Source organism: Anser cygnoides, chromosome 1, assembly GCF_040182565.1.
Source record: "Anser cygnoides isolate HZ-2024a breed goose chromosome 1, Taihu_goose_T2T_genome, whole genome shotgun sequence".
NCBI lineage: Eukaryota > Metazoa > Chordata > Aves > Anseriformes > Anatidae > Anser > Anser cygnoides.
In genome coordinates this window covers 61,109,394-61,134,722 of record NC_089873.1, presented here as the reverse complement: position 1 = coordinate 61,134,722, position 25,329 = coordinate 61,109,394, and the positions used below count along the sequence as shown (strand labels likewise).

Genomic DNA, 25,329 nt, shown 5'->3' with positions numbered 1-25,329 from the left:
AATTTATTTGTGGGTTATATGCACGTAACACTGTATATGATGCACTTTATAAAACGTGAACAAACCCAGAAATTATATAAAAAAAAAAAAAAAAAATAAAGATGAAATCTACTCTATTTTAAAATATTTTTGTTTTACTTATTAATGGTGCAAGGAATATTTCCTCCATGTATCCCAAAGAACTGTCTTGTGTACACCCCACCTTGGAGTTAACTGCTGTCGAGGCTGGCTCGAAAAATCTGGTTGAGAAAGGACCCGATTTTTTAAGGGGTTGACACCCTCTCTGTGCCCTCTGTACTTTGGTTACAGCATTGGAAAGTCATTGTTTCTGAAAATCTCCTCTTATGTGGAAGATCATGTCTACATCACCATTTTCTTCTCTTGCTCTTCAACCCGGTGCCCAGTTTCTGCCCAGTTCTTTTTTGTTCCCTCTTGTGTCTGGTCTCGGGACACTTCCCCCTTCCCAGTGGCACCAGACCCTCTCCCACCCTTTGCTGCCCACCACCTCTTTGCACAGGCTTTTTTACTTCCCTTGGGTTACAAGTCCGTGCTGTGCGCCTCCATCTCCGTACTTCAGCAGGCAGCACCAAGGGCTGCTGGTGGAGAGGACAGTGACAGAGCTGGGGGATTGCACGGCTGCAGGGAAAGGGCCCCAGCCTCTTTGTTTCTTCCTTTCACAATGCTATTTTAAAGCTTAAAACAAACAAACAACAAACAAACAAACAAAAAAAGCCACACCACTAATAGGATTTGCTTTTCCCATCACCCTCCACTACAGGCTGTTGCCTGTCACAAGCCGTGCCTGCTCTCCCCGCACCCCCAGCTTTCATGCACCCTGCTAAATTATGCACACACATGCTGGGGTCAAACCAATACGGAGGGGAAATAAAGGAGGCAAGGGGAGAGGTGAGGAAAGGGGGTCATGCAGGACAGGGGTCATTAACTACTAGAAGGGGATGTTTTGAGAGGGGGGAAGGCAGGATGAAGAGATCCGAGCAGCAAGGGAGCCCTGAACATGCTGCCACAGCGGCGAGCAGAGCTCTGGAGTCAGAGGACTGTGCAGCATGGGAGGGTTTTACCGACAGGGGCTCAAATGGCTGCTGTGTGCAGGTGAAGTGCTGCTGTCACAGTGTTTTGAATTAAGGTAAGGCCTTCATTTTAACCACACGTTATTACAAGCTTTATATATATCTTTTAAACAAGCTTGGAACAGCAAAAGGGGAATAAAGTGACTTTTAAAAATCTTTCTCCACAAGAACCCAAGGGGATGGAGCTGGCCTGGAGTCCCCACTCGCGGCCCTGTCAGCGCGGGCCTGGAGCTCCCCCCACGCTGCCGCCCCGTGAGCGGGAGCCCCGAGAGGCAGAGTCCTCCCTGTGCAGTGCAGGGGCCTTCAACACTTGTTGTCTGCACAACCACCTTGTGGTAGAAAACAAAGGAAAACAGCATGAGAGGAAACGCTGATGCAGGCATATTTGCCCTGGCCTGGCTGGCACGGCGAGGGTGAGCGGCTTCAGAGATAAAGAAGCAAAGAAGGGAGAAATGCTGAGGCGCAGGCCCACAGCTGCAGCCTGGGCGTGCTGTGCTGAGCTGACACACGTACACAGGGACGGAGGGCGGTGGTCTGAGGTGCCTGGAGCAGCACCGATCCCCTCCTCTCCCTGCCTACATTTCCAGTTTTGTTGGAAGTGAGTAGTGACCGGAAGGGCTGAGCAGCACTGGAGATCAGAGAAGTTCTCCTCATAGATATGAATACAAACTTAGGAGCCAGACTTCAGACACCAAAGATACGTGTATGCCACGTCCATATACCTACCACCGTCTCAGTTTTAAGCAAGAGCCATCCCCACCTGGAATGAACCAGTTTTGCTGAGGCAACCACTTCCAGAGCAGCAAGAGGGATTCCTTCTGGCCCAGAAAGAGCTGGCGTGACCCAAAGCTGGTGGTGCTCATTGGTACCAGCTGCTCAGGCTCATGCTCTCCAGGTGCCAGTGTTCCTGAGGCCCCAGCAACTCACCAACTTTAGTTTTAAACAAACTCAGGAGTATTTGCAAGTGGATGTGTGGATAAATGATCTATGGAGAAACCTGTGAAATGGCTGCACCTTCAGAGCGTGGGAAGTCTGGAGGCCAGATTTGGGTCACTGGTGGCGTGTCTGATTCTCCAAGATGGTTCTCACCTTTTCATCTGCTGGCTGAAAATCCTCATTTCCTCCTGTGAGACATCACAGGTTCCATCGGAAGCAGCCCTGCTCAAACTGAGAAAGTATTTTCCTCTCCTGTGGATAAATGGTCAGAAATAACATTGTCCAACTGCAATGCAGTTTTAATCTGTTCTGGTCTTGGACAACGGAATGACAAACATTTTTTTTTTTACAGTTTTATAGATGTGTTACCAAACAAACAACAAAACAAGATAGTGTAACACAATGCAAACATGGAGAAACTCTGCCATTTATTCTAGCTCTTTATGATTTATAGGTGTTTCTGAGATTAGACCGTTCACCAATGTCTCCTCCTTATACCATCACCCAGTAAACTCCTCATTTCCAGTAAAGCACCTACCCATGCAATTACCTGCTAGTATATGATTAAAAGCTTGATGTTTATTAGGATATACAATTTTAAATTAAACACAAACTTAAGTGGCTTGTTAAATAGGCACCGGCAGTACAGCTTTAATTGCTTTTGCTGAATTGGGGTCTAAGCCAGTTTAAGGCAGCTAGGTCTTGCGTCCTCTTGTTACCAAAGGTTTCAGCATCTGCCTAGAAATCCAAAGCAACGCTTATCTGGTGTTTCATAGCAGGTAACCCAGTATAAACCACTGTGAACCTCACTGGCCAGCCATGGGAAGGCAGAGGGCAAATTAAGAAGCTGAATCCTGCATGCCAGGAGACTTGGCAGTTCGCACACAAGTCCCTATGCTGGACAACGTCAGCAACAAAAAGGAGGAGGTCTTGCTCTCCCTCTGGCACGGGGAGTAGGTGAGGGCCCACTCATCTCCTGCAGGGTGGCACTGAGTAATGGGGGATCTTCCACAGGTATCCCGCCTGAGTGAGTTTATCAGTGCAAATGGGGCACTGCCCAAAGGGCAGGCACTGCTGGTGGCAGCGTGTGGTTGTTGAAGCGTTTTGGTGTCTGAGTAAACTTCTCAAAGGTCAGCTGGGGCTTGGCAAAGAGATGAAGGGGAACAAATGAAACAGGGGCTCAGGCATAATGCAAAGAAAAAGCAGGCTAATATTTGCAGCTGGTGCCCGCACCTCCGTCAGCATGCCAGGGAGCTCCAGAGGGATGTGTAAGTTGCAACCCTGCTGTGCTTCGGTGAAGCTCCAAATGAACATCCAACCATAAACACACTCTTTTGCAATAAGAACAAACTGCTAGTCTCACACGTGTAAAAATTCCACCTCAAAGGGAAAACTGTTTACTTATTATTAATGATACTGTTAGCGATGTTTTCCAAATAGACTTGGGAGATTAAATAAAAGTAACTGAAAACTAACCAAACATTCAGACCAAACTTTAACTAGCGATAAGACATACAGACACACAAACTTTGCAGTGACTTAAAACAGTTTAATGTAATTCCAAGACAAAGTGTGATTACATTTCTACACATATACAATATGCATATGTGAGTTTACAAATTCTGATTAATAACTCGTTTCACCTCAGAGACCGAAAAAATGATCAAAAAGAAACCGTGAATAACAAGCTATAACATAGTTCACCACAACGGGACCTCCTTTCTCACCCTACAGTTAGTAATATTACAATTAAAATAACTATATTCTTCTATAATGTATTTTCTGTTAAAATCATCTCATAAATTTACAATGCTATTATTAGTTTCCAAGACTAATATAAATTCACTCCATTTTTCTACAACGAAAATGATTATTAATTAGAAGCACACAACGTCATGATGAAAAACACAAGCATTTTTTTTTTTTAGTAGCAAGAACTTGATTGGTTAAGAATTAATTTTCTTGTAAAACATTCTAAAGCCAAGTAAAATATCCATTCTTATAACATACCTATAATATGAGACTAAGGAATAGGTTACATAGAGGTCTACAACACATCAGTTTTTTTTTGTTTTGTTTTGTTTTTTTAAAAGAAGAAAGACATATTTTCCAAAAGAAAAAAAAAAAGGAAAAAGAAAAGAAAAGAAGAAAAAAAGGGACAATTCACATAGGAAAAAAAAAAGCAGTACACAAGAAAATACTGTTGCACACAATAATTTTCACAAAGATTAACATGGATTAACACTCTTATTACAGAAACCGTACAGTGAAGGAACACAACGGCTCAGGGCTTTCATGGGGTATCTGGGCTGAGATGATGCTGTAGAGAAAGAACCATTCGAGATCCAGAGCTGGGGCAGGGGCATCTTTTCCCTTGCAGTGGTGATAGCATTTCACAGCTTTTCCTCCCATCTCTCCCCCTCAAGAATTTTGGTTCAGTGTACGTTAACTTCCACTTTCCATCCAGGGTGCGCTGGGCTTGTGGGCAGTCGAAAGGTATAAAATGCTCCCTCCACTTCCCCCTTCCTGATTTTAAAAGGATTTTACTGTTTGTAAATAATGTTTCACCTCTTGGTTCATTTTTAACTACCCGAAGTCTAGCCTTGTCAACTTCCTAGATGCCCCTCTTTCTTCTCACCATCTCGCTCCCTCTCTTACTCTCTCTCTCTCTCACACTCCTTTAATAAAGCTATTAATTACACTTCCGCTCCTTTCAGAAATTTGGTTTGGTATGAAAGATACAGGCTACATTCTGATTCTGCCCAAGTAGAATCGGTACCCAAAAAGCCTTGGTTTCTCGGCTGGTGAAACAGGGGATGAGGAGATCCTTTTTACACCTGAAATGGTTGTGCCCTGGGATATCCATGGAAGTTTCATTTTGAAAAGAATACAGAGCAAAAAATCAAATTAAATAAAACACAAAATCGAACACAGAAGGAATAAAGGTGGGGGAGAAGGGGAGCCAGAAGTGTTGTATGTAACCATGTGACATGGAAGCATGGCAGAAGCCTGTTATTTCCTTTCCGAGGGCAGCGGTGCTATACGTAACCATTCGGATTCTATGGGATGTGCGTTGCCAGTGGCCAAAACCCCTTCTTGCCTGACAAGTTGCAAGCCAAAGAATTCAAAAGGACTGTCTCCTTCGCTTAAGTGTGCTGGTGTTTGTGGGTCTGACCCCCCTTAAGAACAAAAGGTCGTGCAAGTGCCGAGGGCAGCAAAAGGCGATGATTGAGAAAGGGGGGATGATCCCCGCCAGCCCCAGCGCTGCTCGTGGGCTGCCGCGCGATGCGTCGTCGCTTTGGTTCCGTGGGTTACGGGGTGGGCACGGCAGCCCCGGGCTGCACTGGGGGATTGTATCAGCAGCCAGTGGCACCACGAGCATCTCCATTGCTCCTCTGCAACACCGCTGACCCCGGGGTCGCTGGGACCAGTGCCTCAGGCATGGGGCAGAAATGTAAGGGGCCCCCCTGGGGCACCCAGGCTCCGCCACAGAAGATCGGTTCTTCAGACAGACACAGATTTATGTTTTTAAATGCCAGTTCCTGTGCTTTCATGACCTAGCAGTACCATTTTGCCCAGCAGACATTTATACCATGTTCATTGGTTACTCAAGTGACAGAACACAAAAGAGCAAGCTAGACAGCTAGGCGAGACTGGGGAGGGGGTAGTGTGACATACCCAAATGCAAAGTACACCGTAACAGCAGCAGGGAGACAGCACTGATGGGAACTGACGCTGGCTAAGAAAACAAAGTTGACAACGAGATGGTCAATGAACTTTGTATTTAGTTTACTGGTTCAAACAGTTTCTGCGGTGGTAAGCACCGTTTGTAATAACGGGGTGAACAGACGAAAGCCAAATTACAGCATTGCCTCTGAGTGGCTGTCATACACCACACACATACACACACACACACGTACAAAACCAAAATAAAACAGGCAATCACTAAACTCAGGAATTAATCATTTGGCTAAAGATTTATCAACAGTACAATACAATCCTTCCTTTGAATATCCTTCATTCTCTTACATGGGTATCTTCATCCAGATGAGGATCCTACACAGAACAGTGAATTTGGAAGTACTGCGCTCCCTGCTTCAACCCAAGGAGTTTGATAAAGTATGGTATTAAACGAGCACACAAACAAATAGCTTATCTGTTGGACTAGAGGTGCTAAATCCACAAAGTGGGTGGAGTGTTTTTCAACCAGACTTTGGAATACAGTGGATTACTTGATCTCTGGACTGACTTTCCAACACTATGTTATATCTCAGAACAGAATATACATATTAAAGACACACTTGTACTTTTCCATTTGTAAAGGGCAAAATTAAAAAGAGGCAGCTGTATTGAGTTTTTGAAGGTGTCACTTACAAACACAAGATTTCCCTTAAAAAGTACCAGTTTAAATGTAAACTATAAAACACTGTAATAACTATAAAATGTAGCCAGAAAACTGTTTAAGTAGCCACGGTCTATTATTCAGTTCATATTGGTTTAAAATGTGACTCATTAAATATCTTCTAGAAGGCCAAAGCATTTTACAGTAGCTATAAACATATATACTTACATGTGCATTTAACATCACAATTGATTAAAATACATAAAAGAGTAATCTATTCCTTGGTTTAACTTTTTCTCTTTAAAGATTCACTGTCTTCAGAATTCACTCAAGCAACAATGACCAGGGTGGGCATTTATCGTTATTCCGCCCATACAGAGTTTAGAGTCTTTGAATCAAAGTTCAAGCTGGCTACATGTTTTCAGAAAGGCTAAAACCAGGATGAATGCCCACATTTGAGGTAATTATTGCCATTAGGTCACAGTTTGCGTAATATAAGTGTATCTAAATCCTTCTGTAAAAAACCCGAGGATACCCCACGGTCTGCTGGCATACCCTCTGTCGCCGTCAGGATCCAGAATCCTGACCGGCGGCGGGTTTGCTTCCAAAGGAGTCGGCGGTCCCTGAGCACCAGGCGCCTGGCGCAGCCGCCGACTGACCTAGAGCCCAGGCCAGCGAGCCTGCAGCAAGCCAGTTTTGGAAAAGAAAGGAAAAACAAAAATCAGAGGTGCCATAAAAGAGACAAATAACATTTCTGATCAGAATTCCAGACCAAAGCTTTTCTGTCTTATTCCTTTCCAAACAATTTGCTGGAAAAAAAAATATATCAAAACACATTGGCATTAAATATTAACTCTATGCCAGCACTGCAAAAACTCCTTGGCTATGTTCTGAAAATGGGATAAGCTTTGCTTTTGCTCTGAGCATTGTTGCCCCATTGCTTTCTGTTTCAAAGAGGAAACCTTGTTTTAAAGAAAGAAAAAAATTAAAAAAAAAATAAATCCCTGGCTGTCAGAAGTACACGCAAGTATTTACAAGGTTTGTGTGAGTCTGCACACGGTTCCCCTCACAGCGAAAGAGTTAAGAACAGAGATGTCACAATATTTATCAGTGCAGTAAAAAATATCATTTTTGGAAAAAAATATACCTTTAGTATTGCCTTTCTTAGATTAACTATGATAAGCAAAAGATTAAAAACAAAAACTTTATCCTCAAACACACATGAATAGTCTGTTATAGCAGCACTGCTAAAACTGGAAGGACAAAGCTAACCCGTAAATGAGAAACAGGAGTTTCAAACTAGAAATGCAGAAAGCCAACCCTCCTAGCATGCTTCGTGAGACCTCTGAGGAACCGAGCTCGTTCGCCATTTGAGCCCCACTCCTTACGCGTGCCAGCGCTGTAACGCATGGCCTGTAACCCGCGGAGCCTGGCGCCCGCAGGGCCTAGCCCGGCCGCCCGCAGTGGCCTGCCCTGCCTGTCCTGCAGGCCGTCACACGTGCCAGCAGCTTTTAACAGACTGCCGGGGTCATCCCCAGACACTCGGGGAAAAGCCACCTCTGTCACAGAGCCCTGGCTGGTGGCTCTCGCCTCACACTGCCCCGGCGGACAGCGGTGCCACCTGTGGGACGGGCACCCACCAGGAGAGGCTGGTGCCGTGCTCCCGCCAGCTGCCCCAGCACCGCCATGCCACAGGACCAACGCACCAGCTCCAGGCGCTGCCGGGGTAGGTGTGGGGATCCCCGCAGTGGAGACCCCCACCTCCTCCTCCCCACATGCAGGGGATGAGCAGCAGGCCGCGAGAGGCCAGTGGGGGCCAGCACGTGCTTTGGGCATGGGCTCTCCTCACAGGAGAGCCAGGGAGGTTCGGGGACCAGGGGGGTAATGGGGGCAGGTGTCCAGGGTTGGGGACCAACTGCTTTGACGTTCCTGTGGGACAGGCAGGGCTACGTCAGCAGGACGGGGGAAAGCCTTCCCGTCCCACACTTTTCCTGTCTGCGTTGCCCACCCTGAGCAAAGATCAGTTATGTGGACTTTGCGTACAGCTATCCCGAAACTGGCAGACCTCTCCGATGGGCTGATTGCCAAGCCATGGAAGAGCACACCGGTAAGTCCAACACCCTCGCCCAGCCGCACAAAGGCCTGATGCTGCAGTGCTCTTTGGGGTCTGACGCTCGGAACAAAACCAGCATCCCAAATCCCGAGAAGGAGGTGCTACAGAAGCACGCAGAACACCCAGAAGCTTATCCCCACCACACAGCTCACAAGTTCAACATCGCATTGTTGCCACTGATGCATCTTAATCAAGGTGAACAGTAATGAGAGAAGAATAACGTTTTTGACATCCCCTAAAGTTTAGGATAGCAGCAATATTTAGTGTGAGTTTCTCTGCTCATCAAGCTAGCTACTTGAGACAATGATAGAAACTTGAGAGAGAAAAAAAAAAAAAAGACAAAAGAGGCAATTCCACAGTTTATCACTGCTGCCTGGCAGCCGTGACTTGTGGCTTGGTTTAATTTCCGTAGTGGGTGGGGGTCTCTTTCTCTCTCTTTTAAAAAATAAAGTTTCTTTGGTTAAAGAAAAAGCTGGGTTTATCGCCCTTCAAGTTTGCAGATGGAATTTCCTTCAAACCAAATTGCAAGACATAATCCCTTGAAAATATAAAAAAGGAAAAATGTCAGATAGAAGTGTCCCTTCCTTGGAATGTTTTCAGGTATTATGACAAAACCACAGAACAAAGAGAGAGAAGGAGATCTGACAAGGCCTGATTTGTTGGGTGCAAGCAGGTGCAACTGCTGAGGACGATGCAATTGCTTGTGCTCTCTCAAATTACTGGATTTGTTCCAGTCTGTAGTGGGAAGTGCTTCCATTCAGGTCTTCCATTCTGATCATGTCAACTGTTTTCTCCACTCCCTTCTACAGTCTGGTTTCACAGCAGTAGTCTGACGATCCACCCCTAAGGAGAGGCAATGTCCGTGCTTCTTTCTGCTTCCCACGTGAGAAGGAAGCAAGATGAGATGATGGCGAAAGGGACCGCCTTCTTGCCATGCCAGCCACAAGCCACCCAAAACACTTCCAGTATCTAAACATTCGCCTCCTCTCTCAAGTTTCCACGCAGTTTACTCCACATACTCAAAGAGCACCAACCCAACCCAAACACGTCAATCCTGTTTCCTCCCCAAAGGACTTTGCAAGCAAAACAAGCTGGCTGTTATTATGTATGTGGCACCGATAGCATGCAAAACTTTTGCTTCCTCTGCTAATCTGATCAGGTTTCCCCTGTGACTACCAGCACCACACTTTCCCATACCGTGCCTTTGTACAGGTGTGAGGGAGGAGGTGTTGCTCAGTTCCCCCGTACCCACCAGAAAACACAGCCCTCACTCGGTGTCGCAACACCACAGCAATTCAACAGCCACGCTGCTCATCCCTTGCCACCAGTGTCCCATCACCGTGATCATCTGGCCACCTCCAGCTGGCAGGTCAGCGACTCCAGCATGGACAACGTGAAAGGCCACCTCCTCCGACACGCAACGCATCGCTCCTCACTGCCAGCGTGTGCCGCTCTACCAGCTCTGCTGCCAAACGCCCCCGAAATCAGATTCAAGCCTGCGTGGGAGAGCAGGCCAGATGGGTACACAGGGAAAACACAATTAATATAACTAAAACACGTTTGTGATTGAGATTACAGCCTTCCATGCTTCAACAGTCCTAGGCCAGAGAAGCATATAAACAAGTAATTAACTTGAAGGGTTTAAGTCTATTCTTCAGTAAAGCACTCAAGTGCATGATAAAGTCTCTGCTGAAGTCCTATCATTTTTTTATGGAGTTTCAATTCAGCCACTGCTTCCCCCCATTCTAACAGAGCAGGTGATGCAAATCGAAAACATAAATACCTACATTCTAGAGACTAGAATAGCTTAATTAATTTTCACAACAAATAATTATAAAAGAAAGGAAAATCTACATCAGGGACAAAAAAAAAAAAAAAAAAAGGCAAACCAAGCATCCTGGCCCTGTGGACACGACTAATCTTCAGTGAGAGTGGAAGAACAGGTCAGGAACCTGCTCTTTCTGCTGCTGTGTTTTACCTAGCTAATGCCTGCTGTGTGCACCAGCACTGTTTATCCCATCCGTGACTGGACTGAGAACCACATGCACTCTTCTACTGCAGTTCCTCCACTAGTCCTGTTTCTGGAGAACCACATATCTGCTTTCTCTTTCAGGAAAACCCAACCCTTACCACATCGTGTGGCCTTGGGTTAGTCAAAAAGGCCAAATAATCATGGCCTGGAGCACAAATAGGGCTTGAACTCAAATAAAAGTCCTATCAAAGTGATAGTGAGCCAGATCCTAAGGCCCCAAGGTCCTCATCTGCCTTTAAATCCTACTCTCCTGATAGATCATTGTTAGCTGGTGTTTGGTTTTGGCCTCTGAGTGAATGTTTCTGGACTTACTCTGAAATGCAGATGGGACATGGAGGAACACTGTCCCTCAAGACTGTCTCCCATAGCCACCCAACTCCTCCTAGGTTCTCATTCTCAGGACAACCTTGTTTCCCCTTCCTTCTGCAGTGTTCACAAACACAGCAACCCTTCTGATGCCACTGATGAAGAGAAATAAAATTAATAACAACAACAACAATACTAAGAGAAAAAAAAAGATTAAGGAATGCGTGTGCAATTAAAACCCAGAGTAAAATATAATAATAATAAAATAATAATCATAATCATAACAATCATACAATAAAATAACATTATCTTTCCTTTTCATGACACAAGCAGCATGACGCTCTCATTCCTGAACTGGTGGGACAGGAGAGGAATGCACCAGAATTTTACAGCGAGAATGGGGAATTATTTTCCTGCCCCAGATGAGAGGGGAAGTGTTGTATTTCCAAAGGGAGGGGTAAGGTGCACAGACTGCTGGGAGATCACATCTTCATCTACAGTATATTGAGCTGGAATGAAGGACAGGCAGGAAAAGAAAACTGTGCAAGGATAGCCCAGGAATCAGAGCTGGCAACCAGGAGGTTATTTGGTGGTTTGCCAGAAGACAACAGTCTTGTTGAACCATCTTGTTGAATCCGACATAGCAGGATCCCTTTCTCTTCCAGGCCAGCCAAGCGCTCACCACAAGAAAATGTATTTGTGCTTGTCTTTTTGTCATCTTTTCCCACTTGAGAGAACCTCCTTCCTTATCGCCACCCAGGGAACCCATCCCTCGCCACTCTGTCAACGAACCTGCTATTTTCCAGCATCTTGTGAAACACTTAAATACTTCATGCTCTAGTTACAGGGAATCGTGGAGTGGAGCTGAGCAGCCATGTAGACTTCATGGAAACTTTCTGTCAAACTTTCTTCTTTCTCCCAAGCCCGACCATATACATGGGTACTCTAGAGACACTTCTAAATATCGATGCAGCAGTGCAACTGCTGTTACTAGCCAAACTTCCCTCCTAACCAAACCCAACTGTAGGGAAGGCTCTCTTCAGAAACCTTCAGAAAACAAGACCATGTAGTGCTCCTCGGTGTGGAGGACCCACAGTACCAACATGCTCCCCCAGTCAAGGGGCGCTACACCACTACAGGAAATCTTTCACAGAATAGATGTGAGAGGAGGAAGGGAAACTCATACTGCCACAACTGTGTTCGAGTGGGTAAGGCCCAATGTCTCGCAATACTGTCTTTCATTTAAGAAACCTGAGTTTGACTCTCTCAACTGGATTTTCCCATGCTTGCTTTGGGACTGCTTTTAGTCCTTTCCCAACTCCTTCCCACCGACAGATGTAGTGAGAGATGATGGCAATGGCTAGTGTTTCCCCCTCCCATGAGCTAAAGTTTTGTTCCCCTTTCAGATGTACAACTGAGACAACCTGACTACTTGGGAGGACTCTGTCCTCCTACTCCACCGAGAACGTCGGCAAGCAGCAACATGAGAATTCAGTTTCCGGGGAGGAAAGCTGTTACTTCAACAGTAAAGAAACAGACCAATCCACAAACACACCTTCAGACCCTTTGGGAGTCATGCTGGGTCTCACAACCAACCTGGTCACTTCCAGCCCATCCAGTGCTAGAGAAAACACCCAGATATACACATTTCTAACCCCTACAAGCCTCCCCAACATCTTGCCAAGTGAGCTAAGATTGACAACGTGGGGAAAAAAAAAATAACACCACCATCACCAGAAGAAGAAAATCAGCAATAACAACCTGAAAAGAAAAAGAGCTGAGATTAAATTCCGACTAGCCTCAGTCAGTTTCTAGGAGTACCAGTGGAAGTAAACCCTTAAACCGCGTCTGTAGTTCGGTAAGGCACTACGAGGGAATGATGTAAAACTAAGACTGTGACAGTTGTAATGGCTGTGCCGAGGAACACACCACAGAGAGAAGGCAGCATCTGCATACACACACACGCACACACACACATACATACCTGGACAATCACATTTGTTACATGCCTATGTTATATCACTTTTCTTTGTGCAATCACATTGAGGAATAGTCTATTGGTATCGTTGAAGTTCAACACAAAATAGTAAAAAGGGTGTATGACCTGTATAGTGCTACATTCTACCAGGGGCAGCTAAAATGTCTCCTCCTATACTAAAACGGCTAGGGATTAAAAGGAAAAACTCCAAATAAAACAAAATAAAATGAAACTGAAATCCAACATACATTATTAGAGATCTCATTTAGGAATAGCATTTCTCAGGGATTTATCCAGTGTGTTCGAGGAAAGGGGAAAACAACCCCATTGTTTCTGATCTCAACCAGTGCTGCGTGGCCTGTTTTGCCCTGTTATGTTTAAGCAGATCAGTGCTAATCAGAATTTAGAGCACTGGGACAACATTTCCTCCTCCTCCCTCCTCCTCCCTTACCCACTTTCCAGAAAAATCCCAAAGCCCCACGTGTGCTTTGGGATACAGAGACCACAGCAAGGATGGAGCATAAACCCTTTGAAATGCTGGATAAATCCCTAATCCATATACCTATTGGATTAAAAACCTAATGGATTTCATTTTAGGTGTTCTGGACAACAAATTTCTAAATGTAGCTCACTATTGGATGAAAATAACCTTTAAAAGTCTATTGGTGAAGTTCTTCAAAACACAGGACCCGCTGGAGGGTCCTTCTGCTTCTCTCTCTCTCTCTAGTTTGGTGTAGAATGGTTGTTTTTTTGTGGTTTTATTTTTTTCTGTTCTTTTTTTCCATTTTCTTTATTTTTTTTTTTAAATAAAAATTGTAGAATTGGTTCTCCCCCTTCTTTCCTCTTTCTCGTTTCTTCCTGAAAGTCTCCTTCGTTCAAGTTTCATGTGAGCCTCCCATTGCATTGTTAGTTTGTCATGTTCTTCAGTACAAAAGCAGCCGCCTCACTCCCCCGTGGCGGGTGTGTCTCTCGCTCCTTATTCCAGTGTTTAGATGTAAGGGTACTGGTTGACCTTGGTGGGGCTCAGTGGGTATCCAGTGTAGACTGTGGAGGCTGGAGAAGCACTGATATAGGTCTGATGGGCAAACTGAGCCTGGTACTGACTCGGGTGGATGGTGGGCGAGGGCAGAACCCGCGGGCCCATGCTGACAGGGACCTGGTGGACGATGCTGGCGGGGTAGGTGGTGTGCTGCACGGCGTGCCGCGCAGACCCTTGGGAGGCCACCAGGTGCGCGACGGTGCCCGTGGAGCCCAGGGCGGCAGGGGCGGTGTATGTGTAGAGGTGGGGTTGGGTGGGCAGGTGAGCAGCGGCAGCCGCGGCCAAGTGAGGATGAACTGTACCATGGCTGGGACTATTGTGCGGGAAAGAGTACGGGGCCTGAGCTATCGTTGGAGTGATGTAGGCTTGCTGTCTCCGGTGACTCCCTGTGCGATCGGTCGTGATGTGCTGCTGGGCCTGGATAAAGACAGCAATAGTGATAAGCGGTTACAAGACAAGAGACGACGGCTCTTTACCTCCTCAGCCGTGCCTGGGAACCTCCCTATGAAACCAGGTTGGCCTCAGGAAAGTCCCTCGTGCTCCTCCTGAAACCCTCAGCATCACCATGACCTTCCCTCGGAAACAGGCGATGGCAAAGGGTCCCTCCCAAGCCTAGCAAGACCTTGTAGCTTCATACATTCACCTAAATGGCCCCCAGAAGGAGAGCAGAGCCCCCCACTTTGAGCAACGACCTGCTGACGCAGCTACCATGAAGACCCAACCTTAGATGCTCGGGTCCTAAAAACGTCTTCCACAAGTCCAGTCACTTGCACAACGCCCAGCTTCTGTTACTGAGCTCTCTGCTGATGAAATACAGCGCACTGATAGCTCAGGGGAATGAAGTCACTTAGCTATGCCTGGAACAGGCAATTTATTTTTGTTCAGTTTGGGTCTTTGAGGTTATCATGTCCGCAGTAAGTAGAATGACTACTTTATTTTTTAAAGATAAAACCCTCAACTCAATCAGATCCTGCAGGTGCCTGGTAGCCTCGTGCAATCAACTATAATTACTTTAGCACAGGCAACTTCTTGCAGTGGGACAGGAACAATGTACTTTTTCAGGGATTTTCTAAGTTGTTTTTTTGCATTGCACAATAATGTCAAGGAGCTTTCCCAGTCATTTGTAATTATGGTGTAGTCAGAGCATTAAATAACCAATAAAGTAGGAATTAGCAGGCAGGAAGTACAATGCTCCATGTTATTTCCTTCTATTTTTCCAATTCTTTTTATCCTTTTGAGCACTCCCTGTGCCGTCATTGTGGTCTAAAACGTGGCAGCCACACTCCTCCCCCACTCTTGGAAACAGCATTTTACCCATTTCCTCTATTTTCACTCACTTTTATTTCAAGTTATTTAAATTTTGAAATTTCAACTAAATTTTGAGGAGGGGGAGTGTTTTTCTCCCACAGAGTATTTCTCTTAAACCAGTTCTGCTTATATCCAGCTCTGGATGCAAAACGGCACTGTCCTCTGTGCTGTCCACATGGTCTCCTCTGGAAATGGTGGTAACTGCTCTAACTTCCCCACTCTCATCACCTCACCTCAGGGAAGAGAAAGGCTCCAGGTGCAGCCCACGAAAAGGGCATTATTTAAGAAGGGAATCCCCTGGGTGTTTTGGTCACAGACTATGAAATATCTTGGGAACTGCATGATGCCAGGTAACAGTATTTTGCTCAGATCTCAGCCCAGATTTATCGTGGAATGGATCAAACTCATTACATGACAAGAGGTCATGTATGCACACAGAGGCTCGATTTTGCCTTATCACATCTGACGGGGACTTATCCCACTCCTGCAGCTGGACTGATGCACTCCGTTCACCTGAAGGATACTCTCCCCATGGTTACCTGCAGCTACAGAGAATTCAGGCCTTCCTGCATGGTCCTGTCCCACTCCTTTGTGTCTGAGCCACAACACCTCCTCTCTTACATTATTCCCACTCACACTGTTAGATCATCTGACTCCAAAACACCCAGTAAGAGTACTGCCAGCCCACTCAGGGGCAGGATCTGTGCTGCCTTTACTGCCTGAGCTAGAAGATCAAGGTCTGCAGTGACGCTGAAACAAGTCGATCTAACTCAAATGGGGCCCAACTATCATTAGGCTAGAACAGTACAGCCCACGCTGGAGGAGCAGTGGGTTGCAGCTGGATGACACACCACCAAAATCTGTCTCAGTTGACTTACCTGGCTTAGATTAAGAGGCTGCTGCTGCTGGAAATGTGCTCCTGGTCGCTGCTGCCTATAGGCAACGGCTCCAGACGAGCTCCCTGAAGAGTGACCGCTGGTGGAGGTCACGGTGCTGGAGGACTTGGACTTGTAGGAGGATGAGTGGTGACTGGTGGTGACTGTGCCAGGAAAGGAAACACATTTGTAGCTTATATCACATTCTGTAATCGCTCACCCTACCTTTTCCTCACAGAATCTCCTCCAGAGTGGCTTTTGGGAGGAGATACACAACAGAAGCAGGATAAGAAAATGGTTTCTCTTACTTAAGAGAATATCTCAGCAGTGCTTCATATACACAGGCCAGCCTGTTATCCTAGAGGCAGGCAAGCAGACCTGACACCTGGACCCCAAACTGGGCCCAGAGGAGGTTTTATAGATACTTCAGAAGTGTGAGAAACTGTTCTGCCAGCAGAACTGTATGATGCAGGTACAAATCCCAAAGAGAGGAAGGAAAGTATAGTGTGCACAGCATATAAAAGCCCTGGCTTGGCTGACCTCGTGGTGAGTAGGAAGGGAGGGAGAAGGAGCTAGCGGGAAGCTCACCCTCTGAGCCTTCGTGTTCACCAGCATTGTGTCAAAAGAAAGGACTGCCAAGTAGCTCAAAGCCAATTGCTTTGGGCCAGACTTCCACATAAGCCCCTTTTGAACACATCGTACTATCTAACATTGAAGAGGCTCTGGATGAGCAAACCTCATCAGTCCATAATGAAGATGCTGAGGAAATGTTCTTCCCAGAAACGTCAACAAGTTTGGATGAAAATGCACAGGTGTTTTCAATCTCTTACCCATTTTAAAGTAAACCTATGGAAAGGCAAGGAAGCAAAGGTTCACACTTGCATTTGGGAGCCTTTCATGTCAAATGTTGAGCTACAGGCTGCATTCTGCTCTTGGGTTTGCACAGAAGTAACTAGGAATAACACTTGCCCCCGTGACTCCTGAGTGTACCAGGGCACATAAATAATGCAATATGGCTCCCAAGAACAGATGTGTCACTTGAGAGAAGGGCAGGAGCACGGTTTCTTTGAAAAACAAAACAAACAAACAAACAAAATGAAACCGAACAATGAGATTCTTCCAAGATAAATCATTTATTTCTTACTAATTTTCTTGACGGAAGAGGTGCAATTTACCTGGTGCCAGGCTATCGCACTCTACCAACACCTCACTGGCCTGGGTTTTCAGTGGTGGCACGATGATTGTTCGGGGGTTCCCACTGCAGTGAGTCTCTGGAACCCCTTTGGTGTCGTAGGTGTTCCCGTTATTCTGCCCTGCGCGATGCTGCACGGCGTAAGGACTGTTGTTGCTGGACGAATCGGAGTAGGGGGAATCATGCACGGTGACGCAGCTGATGACGTTCTTCCTCTGCTTGGACAAGGTGCTGAAACACAAGCACACGAATGGAAAGAGTGAATGGGGAACGATCGACTGGGAAGCCACCAGAAGAATCTGCCCACGGCAGGCTAGCTCTGCAAAGGCAAAGCGCACCCTCGGTCCTTAGACAGAGGCTGCTTAAGCCAAATCCTAGGCTTCAAAACTCACATATTGCTATTCCAGGAAAGACTTCGTGGAGGTCAAGGAGTGAGTAAGGCATTGTGGATAGATCTTATATTCACACCGCTTAGAATAGCACTGAACCAGACTGCCAGATTTATTTTCAGACTGCTTTTTATATATGTGTGCAGTAGAGGCCCAGCAGTTATACTATGCTTTGTTGCAAGTCTCACCACCCACACAAAAATGTGGCGGTTTCTTCCAGCCTTCCAGCAATGATTTAATAATAGATGTTACGAATTTTCGTGATTAAATCCCATGAATCTACAAAATACACTCTGTTCTATTTACTAATATTGCTACAGTGGGCATATATTCTCAAGAAGCATTTGAAACTGAGGAATGAATGAAGAGAAAATGAGCTATGTATCGCCATACGGAAGTTTTTTGTTTTCTTTTTCTTTTTCCAAATAAGCATTGAATTTCTTGACTCTTGTGCAGATTATCAAGGTCCTGCTGCAGCTAATCTATCTATGACATCAAAAAAGTGATTAAAAAGTAACATCAACACTTCCAAGATTAGTGCTAGAAGTTCATTAGACTAGACTGCATGAGTACGATTGGGATTTGCTCTGCTATTGTGTCTAATTATTCCTGATGGTTTCTCCTTCCTGTTATGAGCTTGTTTAGGGAGAGAAAGAGAGAGCAAAAAGAGGAGGGAGGAAGGGGGATGGCGAAGATTTGCTTAAATGGCTCACATCCTTGACAGTGCACAGACCTTGACTACAGAAAATAGCTGCTATGTTTCACTGATTGCATTATGTTGTTATGGCAACTCAAGTTTTTAAAATGATGAAAAGAAATTGATAGCACATAAAAAGCTAAGTAATTAGGCTTAATGGTGGAAACAGCCCCAACAGGAACAGAAATGCCACGGAGAAAAAAGATTCCAACTCTTAACTTTTTGAGTGCACACTTTAGAGAGACAGAGATCCTTTTCCCACTGAGTCTCATCTCTGTTCTCTCACTCTGGCAGGTCCAGTCCAGGAGAGAGCTGGTGAACCTGGTCTTAGCCTGTGACGTGGCTGTTTGTTCTCTAGTCTCAGCATTGCTTCATATCCAGGGAAAGGTTGAGCAGATACTGAGCACAGTTTCTTTGCAAGGACTTTTTTGCCTTGTTTCTCACAGTGGTAAAGGAGCGCTGGTGGGTTCCCTTCAACTTGTCCATCCCAAAGCCTCTCCAACAGCATTCACAAGCTGCAACTCACTGCTTAACTCCCAGGACTTGTATCTGAAAGCTGTCTTTTCCATTAGAGAGTGCCTTGGAGTGCTGCATTTATAAAAAAGTTACCATCACCGACTTTTCCTGGGCTATCATCACAGGGGCCTGGCATACCCCAAAGACAGTACACGGCCATGTTGACATTCTAGGCACTGTGAAAAATACCTCGGGAGAGGGCCCTGCTATCCTAAAGTATTGACACTTGCCACAGGGAGACAGAGAAGGAGGGGAATTTGAGGAACAAGCACCTGGAAACTGAAAGAAATCCTTGCAGGGGCTGGGATCTTTCAGATGGGGAAGGTGTATAACAACAAGTCCTCATACTCTGGCATTCCACGAGGAGCTGGGTTAGGAATGAAAACAGCAACAGCCTATCTTAGATGGACAGCTACTGTATGTGAAGAAGGATACAGCAGTTTGGATATGGTGCTACAGAAGAAGAATATTAAACCAATAAAAATGACTAATATTGCATCAATATTCCTCTCCCCTTCAGTAGAAATGCCTCTAATAACACATTTATGAGTAACCACACTGCTTGCCCTTTGCAGCTACCCTTGGCTGCCAGTTGGGAAGAGATATATATTCTCTACCTTTGACAGTTACTACATTTTATAAAGAAAAATCAAGTCACTAAAGAGTTTTCTGACAACTGATAAGGTCTAGCTATTCTTTTACAGTCCCTTCCTTACATAAGGGGCTGAGCTGCTCAACTGGAAATACTTGCTGTTGGCTGATACTTGACATGGGAAAGGTTGAGCTGTAGAACTGGAAGCGTATTTTTTTGTGAAATCTGTGCTATTTATTGTTTTAGACTGGGTATATTTTTCACCAACTTGACTGAAGGTTTGCCAAAGCAGGCTCCATGAGGAATCTTCTCCTTCAAAATGTTATAGCTCTTTGGTCACAGCAAGAAAATCAAGTAAATCTGTTTGGTTAAACAAGTAAGTGACCCCAAACCCAAACCTTTCCAGAGAAAGGGACCTTAGCGGGATATTAAACCAATTTCGTGGATGAGAAACTGAGAAGGACCTGAGCTATGGTTCTGCCAGACCCTACGGAAGTGGTTAGCCCAACTAATATGTGTCATTCCACTGAAGTCAGCTGGACTATTCCCAGTAACGGAGCTAAAGCACATAGGTAAATATTTGCAGGATTAGGGCCCAAGTGATTAGCCTTTTGATTTAGCAGGCTGCATCATTTCAAGTGCACGAGGAGTCCCATTGAAAGCAGCCAGATTTTCTTCTTTAGAAAAGGTAGCAACTGCAGTTAATGCTAGAGAACGCAGAGAAGCCAATTGGGACTGTTCGCATGCTTAAGAGTTAGGTACCTGCTGCACCGCAGCCTGCCTGAGAGATTAAGGGTGGGAATTTCAAAAGCATCAAAGGCCCAACTCACGCTGAAAATCAGTTGATTCACAGGCTTAAAGACACACGTTAAGCTGGAATGGGGGCTTTTGAAAATTCAGCCCAGAAGAGCTAGCGTTCCCTCTTCTCAAAGCCTTCTTGCTAGCCAGCACCTGCCCAGCTCCCTCTGAAGACTCAGCTGCTTTCCCCACCATACAGAAACGCAGGAGTTATCTGTGTGGGGTCCAGGCTGATGTATTGCCTTCCCTGCTCACAAACTATCAGGGCTGAGAGCTTTTACCTGTTGACACAGCACTTGCCTACTCAGCACGCTTACTGTATTCCTATAACTCAGCAACAGCTTTTGGGGATGTTTGTGCTTACACAGAAAAATACTATTAAAGTCTTGCCCCCTTCCTATTAAGCTCGCTCCAACCCTGGTAATTGCTTTCCCTCCTGCAAGCACAGTAGCAGCAGCATACGTGATTTAGTAGCGTTGGGAGCCAGTGTGTGTTCCTGGTCAGCTCGTGTGCCTGCCTGCATTACATGGGTAGGTGTATTTTAATTCTCCAGAGGAAGGAGGAGGGAAAGATTACCAAAGTGGCACCAAATCCTTCTACACAGACTGAAAAGCAGGAAGTCAGGAAGGCTTTTTAACCCTTAGTGGCTGGAGCTGTGTCCTCCCTTTCAGCAGCTGGAAAAAATAAGCATTGCTTTGTAAGCTTGTTATTTGTTCCTGAAGGGCTTGTGCTCGAGCTCAGATACAAAACAATTCATGTCCATCCAATGTGCAGGCACAGAGCAGCCTCAAATATGCAGGAGTAGCTCTCAGAGAGCTCTCTAACATATATCACCCTCGTGAGCGCACAGTGGAGAGAAGGATGTGGGTCCCTATCCCCACAGCAAGGCAGGATTTCAAAGGAAAACCTGATGGAGGAAACAGAAGATACTTTGTGTAAAGGCACAGGGCAAGGAACTAAGGTAGGCATCCAGGATGCTGTTAATGGAAAGGCGCCAAAGGCAAATGTTGAGAATGAAACTTGAGAGGAAATTAAGGAAAAGAAGATGCTGAGTTAGGTGCTAAAAAACACCAAAGCCATCTAACCACAGACAAGGACAAGGGACAACAGCACTTGTAACAGCGCAGCTCAAGAGGAGATGATTTCTAGTTGCTGAAGGCTCAGCCAAAAAGCTTGGTAATTGATAGCATTGCATGAACAAGATCTTTCTTCCCTGAATACCTCAAGTTCCACCAGAATCCCAGAAAGAACAAATGGAGTCTAGTGGGGGCAAGTCTTCAGTGTTCAGTTTACCTGCAGAGATGCAAACCCTTCAGGGTGGCTGAAGCTATGGCAACAGAGGCTTCCAGCTCTCAAGGTCACCAAGATGGCCTTCCAGTTTGGGGAAAGAAGGCAGCTGTCCGCCAGCCCTGCCTCTGAACCGGTGGGCATGTACACCACAGTATGTTAAGCTCACATCACAAGAATTTTGTTCCAGGTCTCTGAAAACTCATTAAGATGAAACTTTTGAGTTTGCTGCTTCAGAATAATTCACCTATTCTAAGAAAGCATACAGTCAGCCAACAAAAACTCGCACTGCCACTGCAATCTCTCTCTTCACATTGAAATCCTATGCCACGCATTGCTCAGTGCTGAGAACATACCCCTCTCTGTACAGCTCAAACTCTGTCCTGACCTGTTAATCTGCTCTTACCTTCTCTGTGAGTATGTGATGGTAAGAAGTATTTATCACGTACTACACTGAGGCCATTTTATTAGGCTACACAGCACGTGCTGTAGCTATTTAAGTCATTACACTGAATTGCTCAGCAGGTTGTAAAGGTCCTGCTGCTGAAGGCTAGCTGAGAGAGCTACTGTCTATCTCTGTTATTTTAAGTATTAGTTGCATGTTGGTGCGTCTTCTGGAGATGGAAGGCACTCATCTTTTTACCAGATGACTGTGGTTAGTCAACGTATTGCTATGCAGAGTCAGGCCATTATTATGCACAGCATAACACAGCCACAATAGGCTAGGTGTCAACAGAGAATTACAAACCGTATTTTGACCCGCACATACACATCAGCTAGTTGGCAAAAACACCTGGTTTGTGCCTGCTAGCAATTTCTGTGTGTAAGGGGAATGAATGCCCTCTGAAGTAGGCTCTACTGCCATTGCAAAATAACATGAATAAGGTAAATACGTGGAACTCACACAGAGACTTCACTGTATATCTTAGCATCTTAAGGAAAAGGGAAAAAATCCCAACCCTGCAAGAATTTTGTGCCCATTAAGATGGGCAAGGAGGCAGGCACTCAAGTCTGTTTTCATGATAGCTACGGTCAGTCTTTCTTTCTTTCTTGCCCAGGAAGACAGTGATTACTGCAATGGGAAACCAAGCTGGAGGAGTGTTACTTATGATACTAGTGACAGAGCAGACAGTAGAAAAGTGAGAGGCTCTGCTGTGTCTTTGGGTTGGAAAGCAGGTAAAAAAGGTTTCATTCAGTCAAAGTGTTCCTTTTTTATTTGACCATTTCAAAACTTTTCCTATTGCTTAGTTTGAAAGAAGAAAAAATTCCATTAAACCAGAAAACAAAAGTCTTAGCCTTAATTAGTTAATCCTCTAACACTTTCTTCCCCTTAAAAAAAGTCAAAACTTTTAGCAATTTTGAAGCTTCCCTCCCTAGATTGCACTGCATGTGTGATATTACAAAAAAAAAAAAACACTTCAGTGTATCCTGTAAAAAGTCTTTGTTTTGACAAATTGACTTTTTAATCAGGAGTTTGACCCTGAATCTCTGACCATGCCTCAAGATGGTTCCTGTGGAATTGTCTCTGAAGTCCCTCCTCTGTAATTTCACCCCCGGCACAGGGACGGGGCCCAGTAGATGGCCCTCTTTGACAAGGCTCCATGGAGCAGCTCTTCCAGAGCCTACCTCAACGCCACCTCCCCAGCACCTTCACCCAACAGGACCACAAAATTTTTAGATGACAATTGATTTTTAAAAGACTGCACTGAACTACCCTCACCCTCAGGGCAAAATACATGTGAACGAAGAACGAGCAAAATGCTGGCCTGCCTGCTCTGTCAGCTGGTATTGCATAAACATCCTACTTGAACATCTGTGTTTTTCATTAGCTAAAGGGAAGTTCTGCCTGTATCACACAGAATTCTTCACATTTTTCTCTTGACAATAAAAGAGTTGCATCTCCTGTACTAGAAAAGCTCTCTTTGCTACTCTGCTAAGACTGAAAGGCTCTTCTGTCTGAGTAAATCCAAACTGCTACAGCAGTATCATGTTTTATCAGTATCACCAGTCTTTTTCAAACTGAGACTTCTGAACTCTTGCATCTTTGAAGGATCTACTACTTTTCACAACCACAAGTAACTTTAATCTCTCTTCACCGAACAATCAGTAAAGCAAACATTTTAGTCTCATGGGTCAAAGAGAAATTTGTAACCCCATAGGAAATAAGAGAAGGAGGTGGTGTAGCCAATTCAGGAGCTGATCCAACCTCAGTGAAGTCAATCCAAAGACACCACTGGTATCAAAAAGATGGAATCAGGAAGTTAACTGTGACTGATCCACTGCCATACTGTTTCTCTATTCTAATCTTGAAAAAGATTATTAGTCTAAAATTATTAGGCTGTCACTCACTGCATGTTTCAAATTATTCCTTATTTTTCACCCTCCTACCACAGCTACTGCCCAATGTTTGCATAAATATGGGCAAGACAACACATTTTGCACAGTTTCATTTTAGACTCAGTCGTGGATCCTGAACATTTCAGCACCAATTACGACAAAGCACAGACCTCACTGCCACTCGTATTTTTCTTGGAGACAAAAAATACATGAGTAAGAAAACTAGGAGATACTTTCCTAAATGTGATGCGCTTTCAATAAAACAAACAAACAAATTCATCTTTGTCAGGGGCAAAGTTTATTGGCATTAAATGCTGATACAGCTTCCATGACTGAAAGCGAGACTCTTACTCTGAGAATCTGGTCTCGTATCTACCAGGTCAAAAGGCTCTGAGCAGGCCGATTTTGCTCTCCCTGAGACTTTAACCAAAAATTCCCATTTTGACATACTGTTTTCCACCTGTGTCTCTACCCCTACTTCTCCAGTAGCTCTGGTTATATCTGCACGATCAATTTAACTCACTCTGGAGTTCCAAAAAGTGCCTTAGAGCAGCCCGTGTCCATGCAAAATGTCTCCACATTGCTTAGAAATCAAATCTAGCTCTTAAGCTTCGGCCTTCCAGGAATGCTGTAGTCCTGGCACTCTGTATAGATATGCCATATGGATACAAAAAGTAGCCAGGGATCTGATCCCAGGCAGGAACGTGTCCTGAATATGCTTTAGTTATATGAAAGCCAGTTCATTTATGTAAGTCTGGCTCCTGGGACTACTTTCCTAACCCCTCGGCAGACCTTGCCCAAACATTTAAACACCCCAAACTCCCAACTTGATTTCCAGACATTTTCCAGAACTTTGTTCTGCCTGTCTCCCTGGAGAGGTGCTGAGTGAAGAAGATGGTCAGATGGCAGCCAAGGTGAGGCAGAGGAGACAACTGTTAGATGAAATGGCCACGGGATCACAGCCCTTCCTTCCACCCGACTTTGCGTTCAAGATGACACCCAGACAGTAAGTTTAAGTACTTGCACATGATTTCTCAAAGCTTGGGACCAGCACCATGGAGCTGCAGATAGCTCCCATGACCCTTGAGATAGATGTCTGCCTCCTTCTTGCTGCCCAGCTTCAAAACCTTAGTCCTTAGTTTTCAGCAACAATTCTGTATTGACCTTCTTTTCCTTTAAAAGCCCTGGAAAAAGGGACTCTATTGTAGTCCTGATTTCCACTCTGACCTTTACCCCACCCTTTCTGGAAATATACTTTCTTCTGCCTGCCAAACTAAGGAATACTGCAGCAATTATTATTTTTTAAGGTGAATTATGTGATGCTGTCCTGTGATCAGTTCCCCATGATAATGATTTCATTCATGGTGAACTTGAATTTGGGAGGCACTGAGCTCGCTCTGCCTGGTGGAGTTCACTGGTAGGGGGAAGGGAAACGGAAAGCAGAGGTGGTCGGTGGGAGGCAGGTTGAAATCACAGTCCTAGACACCTGAATCAATTGGCTCTA

At 45.2% G+C, this 25,329-nt stretch overlaps 1 protein-coding gene across 8 annotated transcripts in view; it reads right to left on the bottom strand.

The window, feature by feature from the left end:
• Positions 1-3,558: 3,558 nt before the first annotated feature.
• Positions 3,559-25,329, bottom strand: part of HIPK2 (homeodomain interacting protein kinase 2) — a 135,930-nt gene continuing 114,159 nt past the window's right edge. For all 8 annotated transcript variants that reach the window (XM_066997849.1, XM_048050937.2, XM_048050868.2 and 5 more), the window contains 3 exons: positions 17,193-17,440; positions 16,021-16,181; positions 3,559-14,251 (listed from right to left, as the gene is read on the bottom strand). In XM_066997849.1, coding sequence (XP_066853950.1) covers positions 13,784-14,251; positions 16,021-16,181; positions 17,193-17,440 — 877 coding nt within the window. In that variant the 3' untranslated portion in view covers positions 3,559-13,783. The remainder of the gene's footprint in view (positions 14,252-16,020; positions 16,182-17,192; positions 17,441-25,329) is intronic.